At 43.5% G+C, this 14,330-nt stretch overlaps 1 protein-coding gene across 5 annotated transcripts in view; it reads left to right on the forward strand.

Annotated features, from left to right (window-relative positions):
- NF2 (NF2, moesin-ezrin-radixin like (MERLIN) tumor suppressor) overlaps positions 1-14,330 on the forward strand; it is a 79,411-nt gene that overhangs the window by 25,845 nt on the left and 39,236 nt on the right. For all 5 annotated transcript variants that reach the window (XM_081252184.1, XM_081252183.1, XM_081252187.1 and 2 more), the window contains exons 2-4: positions 3,004-3,129; positions 5,072-5,194; positions 7,156-7,239. In XM_081252184.1, the coding sequence (XP_081108310.1) occupies positions 3,004-3,129; positions 5,072-5,194; positions 7,156-7,239 (333 nt within the window). The remainder of the gene's footprint in view (positions 1-3,003; positions 3,130-5,071; positions 5,195-7,155; positions 7,240-14,330) is intronic.

Below are 14,330 nucleotides of genomic sequence, written 5' to 3' on the forward strand. Positions count from 1 at the left end.
GGCTAGGGAGTGCTGGAGGAGAGCAAGATGAAAGGAACCCCACAGAGCAGAAAAAGAGGCGATCTGGGGGGTTGCCTACCTGGGGGGTTGCCTACCTTAGACCACCAAGAAGGCCGGTGTCTGCTGTAGCAGGCTGCCAAAGAATGTTTCCTTATACAAGAAGGGGACAGGTCTACTGTAGGTAATTAATTACTCAGACTCATTTCCAATTTGACACCCTACAATTCTTAAAGTTGAAAATCTAAGCCAGGCATTCTGAATCGGTGTGAGAATTTTTCCCCTCTCTTCACTTTATTGCAAGCTCCATAGTAGCAAAGACATTGTCTCTGCATTCAACAGAGATAATTTTGCATTTTAGAAACAAGGAAGTAGAAAACTGCATTAATAAGAGATTATGTTTGAGGATTTAAGCTCCCAAATCAGGAAATCCACTCAGCATTCTCTTGGTAGCTCTCGTTTAGATGCACCACACACCCACTTGCAGACAGCCCCTTGTGCCAGAGCCTGCCCTGCGGTGGCCGTGAGTTATGGCGGATTGGGGATCATTACCTTGATCTTCTTGGCCCTTGGGTATTTCACTTCTCCAAGTTAATGTGTGCTCTTAAGTGTTACATTATCTTGTAGCAAAGTAGTCATTTATAATTTATATACTATGTACTGGCTTAAAATAGAAACAAGAGGATAATCAGCATCCTGAAGCTCCTAGTTTTCCAAAATAACATTCCTTCAGTAAGTCTGCCTGTAGGAACTAAAACCTACCGTGAATTAAAAAACCCTTTGTCCCAGTGTCAGAGTGGGACACAGGTGTGCCAACAAGCATTATTAAGCCTTACAAAAGGGGAAGGAGATCATCTTTTTAAAATAAAACATTTTATTTTATTCTACTCAAAATAATTTCTAAAGAACTCAACCTTTGTAGTGTTGCAGGGGCCCCAATGAAGTCACAGAGAGGGGACGGGGCAGAGCTAAAGCGTCTTTTGGAGAAGGACAAAAGCTAATCCACATCTCCACCCCGTGTCTGCTGCAGTTTTGGTGTCCTTCCATCTAGGCTGCTCCTTTGCCCTTTGACTTTGACTATATACACGGAGAAGGATGGGCTTTCCTGTTGAGTTCCTCGAAGGGAACACGCCGTCCATTCACATATATTAAAAATAGAAGGCCTGGGCTTCCCTGGTGGCGCAGTGGTTGAGAGTCCGCCTGCCGATGCAGGGGACACGGGTTTGTGCCCCGGTCCGGGAGGATCCCACATGCCGCGGAGCGGTTGGTCCCGTGAGCCGTGGCCACTGAGCCTGCGCGTCTGCAATGGGAGAGGCCACAACAGTGGGAGGCCCGCATACCGCAAAAAAAAAAAAAAAATAGAAGGCCTGCTTGAAAAATCCTCTAGAATCAGGTTTTAGCAAACACCAATCAGATTTTAGAGGTCTAACTTATTTTTTTCCTTCTTGCTTTTTTTTTTTTTTTTTTTTTTTTTTTTGCAGTATGCGGGCCTCTCACTGTTGTGGCCTCTCCCGTTGCGGAGCACAGGCTCCGGACGCGCAGGCTCAGCGGCCATGGCTCACGGGGCCAGCCGCTCCGCGGCATGTGGGATCTTCCCAGACCGGGGCACGAACCCGTGTCCCCTGCATCGGCAAGCGGACTCTCAACCACTGCGCCACCAGGGAAGCCCCTCCTTCTTGCTTTTATAAGAAGTCTCTGAACCCTGAACTTTCCCCAGTTCCTTTTCATTGTGCATCTTCAGTGTGCCAGGACCTTGGGTAGAAATTTCTAATGACAGCAGGAGAAGGACAGACGCCCCTGCAGTCAGGTGGTCTTCCTCTTCCGATGTCTGGCGAATTTGTGTTTGAATCCACCATCTGTGACCACCATCTCCGTGATGTGTCTTGTGCTCATCCCTGTACCCAGATGTCCATTTGAATGTCCACCTGATACTTGGGGGCCACTGACTGGGGTTGAGGCCGGCAGCCGCTATGGGTGGCTGCATCACAGGTGGCAACATTTACTAAGCTCCTGGGTATTTTCTTCCCCTATTATGATGTTGAACCTGCTTTTCTGGCCACAAGATTGAAGAGCTGAGAAATGGGTTTAGCAGCCATTGCTTCAGGTCCTTTTGAAAATGAGGCTACGGGATTAGCACACTACAGTATATTCCTGTCTGTTTGTCCCCTGGGTTTCGATACAAGAGTTTGAAGTTGCTTCATGTGGCTGTGGGTGGACACCTCCTCTTTGGCCTCGGTTACACATCATGACGGGGACTGGCTGGTCTCTAGTGGTTCTTTTTCCCCATGATTTGTGACGTCAGTTACAACTTCTTACCCTATGTTGCGTTTTTTAAAAAAATCAAGTAAAACTAGTCTTTACATTTTAAAATACTAGCCTTTTATTAAAGGGCAGAGTCATGATTAAAAAGAAGATCAGGGCTTCCCTGGTGGTGCAGTGGTTGAGCCGCCTGCCGATGTAGGGGACACGGGTTCGTGCCCCTGTCCGGGAAGATCCCACATGCCGCGGAGCAGCTGGGCCCATGAGCCATGGCCGCTGGGCCTGCGTGTCCAGAGCCTGTGCTCCACAACGGGAGAGGCCACAGCAGTGAGAGTCCCGTGTACCGCAAAAAAAAAAGATCAACAACAAAATCTTGAGGAAACGAATGTCTCTAGAAGCTAACCTTGGGTTAACGGGAGAAGCTCGACTCTCTTAAATGTGGACGTTATTTACCAGCTTTCCTAAATTAGCAGCTTTGGGCATATTAAGATCTGTAAGGAACTGTCCAAGGGAGGTATTGTGTATGCTTTGCAGTGATTAAGCCATTAAGCTCTAATTATTATTTTACCATTCATGGTTTTGTGTAGGAAGGTTTACAATTATTTAGGAATTCTGTGATCCTCAGCCATCTTAGCGTCATCCCCACCTTTCAGAGCCTGAGGTGGGGGGAGCAGAGAAAAGGTTTTCCTGCGAGCAGATTACCACTTGGGCTCAGCTGTCTTCCCCTGTTGGTTTGTTCCCTTGCAGATGAAGTGGAAGGGGAAGGACCTGTTTGACTTGGTGTGCCGGACCCTGGGTCTTCGGGAAACCTGGTTCTTTGGCCTGCAGTATACAATCAAGGACACCGTGGCCTGGCTCAAGATGGACAAGAAGGTGGGCCCAGACCCTGATGACACCAGTGGGGCTGGCATGGGCTCTGGATTTCCCCTGAGCATGTGTCTAGCTTATTGCTCATCATGGGGCATTATGGGTACACAGCAGAGAGAGGGGTAGGTTGCGGAGGAAGTTATATGGGATAGGATGCGGGCCTGGGGAGGCCCCGCCCCTGTTCCTCACCAGCTACCCCGGGCCTGCAGAACCACCCAGGACTGACCAGCTGCCATCCCTGGCTTCTTCCTTGTTGTCACTGGGTGTCACCTGATTGCTTCAGGCTTAATGCCGTTCTGTTGACTGAGCCATGAGTCAGGCTTCATGGATAAAAATTACTATTGTATTATCGTTTTGGTTTTTTTTCCCACAATTTATGTCTTTGAATGATTTTCTTGGGGCTCCTGTTCTTTAGGGAATTTTTTAGAGTATTTTTGAGAAACACCATGGCCCAACTCAATTTATTCATTAACATGATCTAAGGAATAAAGGGTGCCCTGGTTCCCGTGGTGAAGGAAGAATGTCTATTTTGTTCTCATGATATTCTGGGGCTTCTGAGGCCTGGTGGACAAGTCTGGACTCCCAGCAGTTCTAATGTGGCTTAGAAATGGATATTGCCTCGGGGAACTGCCCTCTGCGTGGGTTCTTATGTGCTCACAAAGACGCTGTCACCTACTTACCTGCCAAACTATCCATGGAGACGCTGAGAGCAGGGCCGTATGTTTTAGTCAGTGACTCCTAAAAGACCCCTGAATCTCCAAGTAAGTCAGTGTCTCATTTTTACCCCAAATTACCCCCTGCAATTGCCTACCTCATTCTGTTATCTACTACTTCGCATGATAAACAGTGAAAGCCTCCCGTCTTCTACCAGTTTGACTCTAAACTCAGGCATTCAAATTGTGTTTACATATGTACGCAGTAATCTGAATCTTCACGTTGGGGTCCCTGCTGGTTATAAATTTCACATGGTAATTCCCAGCGATCATGAATGTCCAAGTGCTGCCATGCCAGCAAGAGCGTCCTAGATCAGGTTTATTTTGAATCTCTTGGGCACCACGACCAGGAATTTGGGCAGGAGCCTGGAGAGTTATCTACCAAAGACAGCAAAACCCTCAGTATCATTTTGTGACTCTCGGCAAAGTAAATTTGAAATCGTACCTGAGTGTTGGCCAAATGGATATTAGATTGGGGGCCTCAGGAGCCATGGAGCCTGCTGCTCAAAGGAAATAAATTATGACACATGTTAATGGAGCCTTGTAGCCTGTCACATGGCATGTTTATGTCCTGAGATGAAATTCATTCTGGAGAGCAGATGGCTCAAGCTTTCCAGTGGGCGGATGAAATTGTTAGAATATTAAAGGCAGAGTGGTTTACTGGCTGTGCTCAAGTATTTCGTGGGGCATCTCTAGAGGTTCCTTGAAACAAAGGGTTGCCATGATGGACGTGTTTCACTTTTGTTGCTCAGTTAATGTTTAGATGATTTCACAAATATCTAGTTCATCATCTCTAAGCTCCATTCCAGTATGGACCTAAATGTTGGAGGTAGTCAGCAAGACAAAAGAATAAAGGAAGATTCCACTACTTGAGAAAATTTAAAAACCTTCAGCCTACCGTAAAGGATAGTGCCCAAGGCCTTTGAGTTATAAATTTCTAGTTTTTAGCTATCTCTGTGGCCTTGAAAACATTTGTGCCTGAATCATCGTATCTCCACTCACCACTTGGGGATATTGATTAATTTGATTAATTCACCATGTGAAGTGAATGTTACCTCCTGTTATAGATGGCTTTGTGAATGCTTCAAACTGTAGAATCACAACCTTTGGGATATGTGATAAATTTAGAAGGGAGAAAAATGTTTATACACTCCCTGCAGAAGGTCCTTTGATGGTGGCCTGGGAGGGAGAGGGGCAAAACTAGCTTGCTTTTCTTTTGCTCTGCAACTCTGCAGGTGCTGGATCATGACGTTTCAAAGGAAGAGCCAGTCACCTTTCACTTCCTGGCCAAATTTTATCCTGAGAATGCCGAGGAGGAGCTGGTTCAGGAGATCACGCAACATTTATTCTTCCTGCAGGTACCCCTTTCCATGCCACCCCCCTGATCTTGAGAGAACCGCCCCCAGGGGTAGCGGCAGAGGCAGCCTGGGCCAACCCCTCGGATTTGACCACAAATGCCTCCACATTGTGAAAATGTTCTCCCTCTGGAAAGCCAGTCCCTTTGGTTCTGTAATGAAAAACAGTCTTCAGGACAGAACTATACTTGAGTGATGAGAATTGGTGTCAGATGAAATTGCAAAAGTATGATGGCGAAAGAACACATGCAAGTAGCTCCCTAACTAGAAACATCTTTGAAGATGGTTCCTCACTAACTTAGAAGTACTCAGTAGTTGCCCAGGAAGTCTAAAAAGAGAGTCTTGCAAAGAGTAGTTCTTCCAGAAATTTAAAATCTGCTCTCATGAAGGCAGGACTTCAGAACTCCAGTGACACTTGGTAAATCCCACACACGTGGTACTTCAAACATCATGTTTCATGCCACTCTTTGTCTGTATTGTCTTATTTTCCACTTATTCCCTCATTAGACTGTAAGCCCCTTTAAGGCAAGGCTCATTGAGTGCACGGTGGGCACCCCGTAAGTAATTGTTCCACCGAATTGAAGAAATTAGGAGATCCATAATTAAAGGTTCAAAGACAGCTAGTTGACCATCTAGAGGTGCAGCTAGGGGGACTGGTGTGAGGATGAGAACCTTGTCAGTTTTGCTTGTGTTCCTACTGCTCACTCAGAGCACTTCCCGAGTTTCACGGTTAGTTATGGTGCTTGGCACTGGAACGGCTGGTGTGTCCACCATCAGTGACGGAAAAGACCCTAGCAGGGCGTTAATTACATAATTGCCCAGACGTACACATATAGCCTGTCCTCCTATAATTAGTTTGAGCCTCAGATTATTGCATTAAGTAGATATTAAGTTAAATGTAATAACCCCCTCCAATAATTTCTCTTGCAAAAAAAAGTTTGCGAAAAAAAATGTGTGTTTGTATATCCCCTCTCCAATATTTTCATGTCAAAGGGAAGCCCTTTTAGTTTTTCTGTAGTGCAGCTTAAAACCGAAAGAAAGTTGCCCTGCTTTGAATGAAACCACAAAATGACCTCCTAGGCCCCAGAATGTCCTAGCCATATAGAGATGGCTTTCTTGTAAGCAGTGCCCATTCTCCATTTGACTTTGGCTTAATTTCCCCTCCTACTGAAATGTTGGAGCGCTTTCATGGCTGAGCAAGGCAAAATTTACTACTTTTATGAATCTGGTGACTGCTGACGTCTGTGAAAGAGAGCTGGCTTTCCCGTTGTGTTTATTTCAGCATGCCCTCACTTCAGGAGGCTGTCTTGCCTCTACGTCTGGAACATCACCCACCGTACCAGTCTAAGAAATTAAATGCAATGAGATATGTTAATTCAACATTATGGCTTAAGAATTATATTTCCCAGACCTCAAGTGGACTTAAAGGTTTAATCGATCAAACTTTATTGCTTCCTTTTTCCTTAGAGCAGGCATATTGAAAGTGATGGGTTTTTTTCCTGCAGTCATAACTCAGTGGCCTCGCTGACTTTGGTCTTGTGTTAAGACTTAAAAGCACACTCCATTTCCTCGGATTCTGCGTGTGCTCAGCTGGGGCCGAGGCTGCAATCACCACCAGAGCCGCTCCTGACATTTGCCGAGTTCACAGCTCTCCTCCGTCACAACCCAGATGTCAGTCTCTTTTTTTAACTACGAAGATTGTTTTTCCTCTTCGGCATTTGATCACGAACAGAAGAGATTAAGGTTTTTTTTCTGCGTAGCCATCTTACCAATAACTTCTCGGGGACCGAGCTCCCAACCTGTCGGCAGCGGTAAAAAGAAAAAATCGTTCCCTTTGTCAGAAAATCATTAGCAGGCTGGGTTGACAGGCCTCATTAGAACACACTGCAGTGTCTTGCTCTGACCAGCCTGCACGGCTCCTGTCCACACATACGGTATCATGTCTCCCCTGTTGCCCCTTTCAGGTAAAGAAGCAGATTTTAGATGAAAAGATCTACTGCCCTCCCGAGGCTTCTGTGCTCCTGGCTTCTTACGCTGTCCAGGCCAAGGTAGGCTCAAAGAAGAAAAATGCATTCTTCCTGGGCATTAATGCATGTCACAGGATCACACTAGTCATCTGTTTCTTTGGATCTTCTAGGCTTCAGAGACTTTCCCCAGAAAGTGGGATGCTGTGGCACTTGTGGACTTGGGGGACCACTCTCACTGTTCCACTGCTGTATCATCTTGTGAGAGTGTCTGTGTGTGTATAAACAATAAGTGTACAGCTTGATGAATTATCTGTGTAATCTCACTATGCACATGTGGTTAATTACATTCACCCAGCCAACCTCTCTTTTTATTAACTAGGAAGAATGTGGTTATCATCTCCAGTTTTGGCCAAACATGGCCTTGGGGTCAGAAAGGCCCAGGTCCTCACTGCAAACTCATCTTCTGAGGACCAGTGGCCCTATGCCTCGGGACTATGTCACACCCTGGGGAATGTCCTGCTTCATCCACCTGGATGGACGTGCTGGCCGTGCTTACGGTCGGGCACTGCAGGCTCTCGGCCCCACCAAGCCCAGCTGAGCTGTCTGGTGACCTGAGAGTCTTTCACAGAGAAATCGCTGCAGACTGGGAGTGGTGGGAGAGGGAGACCACTGGTCTTGTGCTTCTGTCCTCTCTGTTTTTATAAGACGCACTACAGGGTCTGCCCAGGGTGTTTCATGCCCCTCAGGTTTCTGAATTCCATCACGTGCCACTTTCTCCTGATCCCTCTGCTTACTACCTTTCACTGCAGCATAAGATGACCTCAGAATTGGGACACCTGGGTTACTTTTGTGATTTTTGCCTAATCTTTTCAGTTATTATTTTCCTTTTTAGTTAGAGCCATTACCCTGACATGTTAGAGAAATTAATAAGACCCCCAACTTCTTAGCCCACTTTTTGGGGTAGCTTAAGATAATCTCAAATCAAAGCCAGGAAGTAACTGGCCTATCATTTGGAGGAAAAAAGGGTCTGTACGTGCTTGTCACACTAACAGAAGCATCAGGGTCATTTGATGACTCGTCTAATATTTGCTGAGTATTCACTGGCCTGAGGGGAGGTTGTTGACTCTGTCACTGATACAGACACAAGTGAGTATCTGCCCTCAGTGATTTGCCCAAGGTCATTTGGGCAATCTTGGGTAAAGCTAAGGGCAGAATTCATGGCTTTGGGATTGCATTTTGAGCCTCCCCTATTGCATTGTCCTGACAAATGAGTAATTGAGAAAACAGAAAATGGGCCTTGATTCAACTAAAACATATGCTTCCTTTTATGCTTTGATTAAGAATATTAATAACAGGAAAAATGTGTCCTTTCAATCAGTATCGCCCTGACAGTGATGAAGCAGTTGTCACTTTCATTAAATCTAAGCACTTCCTGGCCCGGAACTGAGCTTCTCTCTAGCACGCCTTCTCCCCGGCTGAGAGGAGGCCCAGTATCTTCTCAAAGATACTACCTCTCTGAAGGATTTTAGTCTCAAAGGCTACATTTTCTTTGCATAAATTTTGGGCTACAAATTCAAAGGCCACCTGTAGAAAAAAATAACTTTTCAGGGAACCAGCAGATGTTTGCTTAAACAGATTTCACTGTAGGAAAGCCCTCCTAATTTGGATCCTGCTAATTTAGAGATGAAAGTGATTCACAGACAGCATATGGGTTTCATATGGAGGAGCATGCTTTAACTGTTTTTCCCGGTGTAAATTGTCAGGAACCTACAAATAAAGGTAATCTATGGCTTCAAGTCTGCATTTGGGAAACTAAGGATTATTATAACATGCTTCCAGTTTCTAGGACAGCTATTAATATTAATAGGGTGCCTCTGATTACAATATTGATCAGATCTTACACGCCTGTAGTGTTTTACAGTTTTACAAAGTGTTATAACATGAATATTTCTTGAGATACTCAATGGAGTCTTTTCTGTAAACCAAAGAATTTAAGGCTGAGAAAGGACTAATAATTTGTCTAAAGTCACAATACTTGATGTTAATTATTTTTTTAATATAAATTTATTTATTTATTTATTTTTGGTTGCGTTGGGTCTTAGTTGCTGCGCACGGGCTTTTCTCTAGTTGCAGTGAGCAGGGGCTACTCTTCATTGTGGTGTGCGGGCTCCTCATTATGGTGGCTTCTCTTGTTGCAGAGCACAGGCTCTAGGTGCGCAGGCTTCAGTAGTTGTGGCTCGTGGGCTCTAGAGCACAGGCTCAGTAGTTGTGGTGCATGGGCTTAGTTGCTCTGCGGCATGTGAGATTTTCCCAGACCAGGGCTCGAACCCGTGTCCCCTGCATTGGCAGGCGGATTCTCAACCACTGCGCCACCAGGGAAGCCTGATGTAAATCCTTTTTTAAATGGAGTTTGTAGCCCACTTCTTAATGGACAGGATTTGAAGCAGAATGGAGCTGGAGAACGGAGCAGGAGTGAGAACCCTAGTGTCTGGATTGCATAATTTAGCACTTGCTCTTGCCCTCACTGTGAGAGGGGTCTCTGGGTACCACACACTACCTTTCACTAAATTCCAGGTTATTTATATGGTCACATCAGTCCAAACTTTTCAGTAAATCATCCTGGTTCCTTCCATTATATTCCATTTCTTTTCTTCCACAACCTTTCTGAGACAGATAGGAAATGTAAAAGTGTGGTGGGGAAAGTGAATTGAGCTCATTAACACATGGGATGTAATTACGCACAAATGTATTCATTACAGTATTTCAGCTGTTCAACTGATATAGACAGTTCATTCCAAAGCATAAAGAAACAATTACCCTTAAAGCATAAATATAGATATTAATCACATGGTTCAGTTAACAAGAACCATATTTCTTAGTAGAAGTTTAGGTTATTTTTGAATCAGAAATATAGGCTGGTTTTTTTGGCCCAGTCATGTGACACACCAAACCATCCTGCAACGTATTAAGCCACCTGTTGGATTTTATATTGACAATTTGGTGTTTGAAATGTGTTCTTATTAAAAATGACTTTGGGAGAGAATGGTATGTAATTCCCCAATCTTGCAGGGCTGGCCAGCAGATTCCTAGTGTTCAGAGAGAGAAAAGACTGGTGGGAGAGGAGGCTTGTTGTTTCCTAGTGCTCTTTGATGCTAATTAGGGGCAGAGTGCCAAAAGGCAGCTAAGAAGTCGGGTATATGTAAAGTATAGGTAGAGTGGCAAGAGTTGAGGCTGGAGAGGTCTGCTGGGGGTCAGATCATAAAGGGTCTTCTTAACTTTATCCTGTGGGGGATGCAGAGCCAGTGAAGGGTTTATATTTTAGACAGATCCTTTGGTGGCTGTGTGAAGGACAGATTGGAGTAAGACCAGTTTGGAAACAGGGAGACCTGTTAGAAGGCTGTGGTGGTCATCTGGCTGAGACTGTGGGGTTCCCAACTTGGGCAGTGGTCAGTTGGATGGGAGGAGACTAACTTTAAAGTAATCCAGGGAAAAAAAATACCCAGGAGGTAAAAGTTGATATAAATGGTATACTATCCTCTGCATATCCCCCTTTCTGGGGGGGCTTATCCTTTTACAAATGGGTATTTTCTCTCACTCAGTGTCAATTTTGATATGTATTGTGTTGTACGTGTTGATGTAGCTCATTGATTCTTACTGCTGTATGGTAGCCATTGATGAATAAGCCTAATTTATTTTTCTATCCTCCTGAGGAGGAGGTAGGTTTAGTTTCTGCTGTTTCCCTATTATAAGCAGCACTTCACTGAGAACTCTTTTATATGCTTCCTTGTGTACATGTGCAAAAGCTTTTTCCCCTTAAGGTAGATTTCTAGAAGTAGAATTGCAGATATATCCCTGAATATAAAGAACTCTTAAGTTTCTAAGAAAAAAGCAGAAAAATGGGAGCAAAGGGTACAAATAACAGGCAATTTATAGAATATGAGAAGAATCTGTAAATACAAAAAGATGCTCAATCTTATTAGTAATCAAGAAAAAGAAGAATTAAAGCAATAAGGAAACATTTCAAACCCATGAGATTGACAAGGATTAATATAGGACGGATGAAGAATAAGGTCCTACTGTATAGCACAGGGAACTATATTCAATATCCTGTGACAAACCGTAATGGAAAAGAATATGAAAAAGAATATACATATATGTATAACTGAGTCACTTTGCTGTACAGAAGAAATTGACACAACATTATAAATCAACTATACCTCAATTTAAAAAAAAAAGTAAAATAAACAAATAAATTGAATAGAAGCTCTGAGCTCATTTCCATGCAGGAAGAGACTGAATTGGCATAAGCTCTGTGGGGTGATGGGTATGGTAGGGCCCTGTCAGTGAGGAGACACCCGCTCCCCGAGTCCCTGAAATCCCACTCGTAGGCCACCACTCTAGAGGAAATCTTGCATAGCGCACCCTTTCCACTTAAAACTGTCAGAAGAGAGTTCTTAAAGTACTCAGTTTTTTAAACTATTGAACTGTATTTCATAGAACAGAGGGGCTGTGGTTTTTTTAAATATCTTTTTCTTGTTGTTTTGTTTTTTGTTTTTGTTTTCTTTTTTTAATTGAAGTATGGTTAATTTACAATGTTGTGTTGGTTTCAAGTGTCCAGCAAAGTGATTCAGTTATACATATATGTATATATTCTTTTTCAGATTCTTTTCTGTTATAGGTTATTACAAGATATTGAGTATAGTTCCCTGTGCTATACAGTAGGTCCTTGTTGTTTATTTAAATACATCTTTATTGGTAGATACTTAGGCTTGTTTTTCTTTCTATTAGTTTTCTACTTATATGGGTGCAGTGAACATCCTTGAGTACGCCTGTTTGGGCACATACGAACAACATTTGTCTATGATAGATATCAAGAAATGGTATAAATGGGTTGAAGGATAGGAACGTTTAAAGTTTAAATAATGCTAAGTGAAAGAAGCAGACAGGAAAGGCCACATATTGTATGATTCCATTTGTATGTCCAGATGAGGCAAATGTCTAGATGAGGCAAATTCATGGAGACAGAAGGTAGGTTGAATGGTTGTCAGGGGACAGGAGGAGAAAATTAGGACTTACTGCTAATGGGTAAGGGATTTCTTTTTGAGGTGATGGAAATATTCTGGAATTTAGACAGTGGTGATGGTTGTACAACATTTTAAATGTACTAAAAACCACCGAATTATATGCTTAAAATTGTGAATTTTATGTATGTAAATTTTATCTCAAAAAAAATTTAAATAGTTATGGCCAAATTGCTCTCCAAAAGTTCCTAATTTAACTTCTACCAATAGTGGTGAGAATATCTGTTTTTCCATATCCTCAACAACCGTGGTTGCTATCAGCCTTTAAATATTTTGCTAATTTGACAAAAAAGCAGATTTTTAAAAAGTTTTCATTTCCTTGATTACCACTGGGGCATCATTTTCATAGACTTATTGGCCATTTGTATTTCTTTCCTCTGTGAATCAAGTGTTTATGACTTGCCTGTTTTTCCCACTTTATTTATTTATTTATTTATTTTTATTTTTATTTTTTTTGCGGTACGCGGGCCTCTCACCGCCGTGGCCTCTCCCGTTGCGGAGCACAGGCTCCGGACGTGCAGGCTCAGTGGCCATGGCTCACGGGCCCAGCCGCTCCGCAGCATATGGGATCCTCCCGGACTGGGGCAAGAACCCGCATCCCCTGCATCGGCAGGCGGACTCTCAACCACTGCACCACCAGGGAAGCCCTCCACTTTATTGTTTGTCTTTTTCTAATTGAGTTATAGGAGCTCTATATATTTTTTTTTTTTTTTTTTTTTTTTTAAGTTTATTTATTTATTTTTTTAATTAGTTTCTGCTTTATAACAAAGTGAATCAGTCATACATATACATCTGTTCCCACATCCCTTCCCTCATGCATCTCCCTCCCTCCCACCCTCCCCATCCCACCCCTCCAGGCGGTCACAAAGCACCGAGCTGATCTCCCTGTGCTCTGCGGCTGCTTCCCACTATCTATCTACCTGACGTTTGGTAGTGTATACACGTCCATGCCTCTCTTTCGCCTTGTCACAGCCCACCCTTCCCCCTCCCCATATCCTCAAGTCCATTCTCAAGTAGGTCTGCGTCTTCATTCCCGTTTTGCCCCTAGGTTCTTCATGACATTTTTTTTTTAAATTCCGTATATATGTGTTAGCATACGGTATTTGTCTTTCTCTTTCTGACTAACTTCACTCTGTATGACAGACTCTAGGTCTATCCACCTCATTACTCTATATATTATGGATATTAATCTTTTATCATTTTTTACATGTCAGTCCTTTTCATGTTTTGAGTGACTTTTGGAATGACTTCACCAACTTAATATACACATGTTCTTCTATATTTTATTCTGGTATTTTTATGGATTTTCATTTATAGGTTTAAGTCTTTAATCCATCTGGAATTTAGTGACTGGTGTGTGGTTGGGATCTAACTGTTTATTCTATATATGTATTGATTAGACCTTTATGTTTTGTGAAATCCTATTCAGAGCATTTGGTCTAATTTTTCATACATATAAGCAGAGGAAAGTATTTGTCTCTGTTTAAGAAGTGACTCTGAGAGTCCTTTAAAAGGTGAACTCCCTTCTTGAATTTAAATTCAATTGGTTTATATCAGGGGTGGATCCAGGTTTTGTGGGCCCTGAAGCTTATATAATTTAGGGTGGCAAGAACACCAAGTTATTAATATAAAATTAGGTACAGGCCCATGCAGGTGCAGAGACCTGAAACCCAAGCCTCATTAACTTCCCAGCAAATTCACTCCTGCTTATGTTATTGGGATGCCTCTGTACATAAAATGAGGAGGAACAGCCATCTCCATCCATGGAGTGGTCTGACTTTCTTTTATATTCACCAGCCACCACAACTTGAGGATTTTCTTCTTTTGTTTTTTAAAAAGACATTTAAGGGCTTCCCTCGTGGCGCAGTGGTTGAGAGTCCGCCTGCCGATGCAGGGGACACGGGTTCGTGCCCCTGTCCGGGAAGATCCCACATGCTGCGGAGCGGCTGGGCCCGTGAGCCACGGCTGCTGAGCCTGCGCGTCCGGAGCCTGTGCTCCGCAACGGGAGAGACCACAACAGTGAGAGGCCCGTGTACCGCAAAAAAAAAGACATTTAAGAGCAGACACATACCTCAAGGTGGCTGTAATGTT

Source organism: Mesoplodon bidens (genome assembly GCF_964165515.1).
Source record: "Mesoplodon bidens genome assembly, chromosome: 13".
Taxonomy (NCBI): domain Eukaryota; kingdom Metazoa; phylum Chordata; class Mammalia; order Artiodactyla; family Ziphiidae; genus Mesoplodon; species Mesoplodon bidens.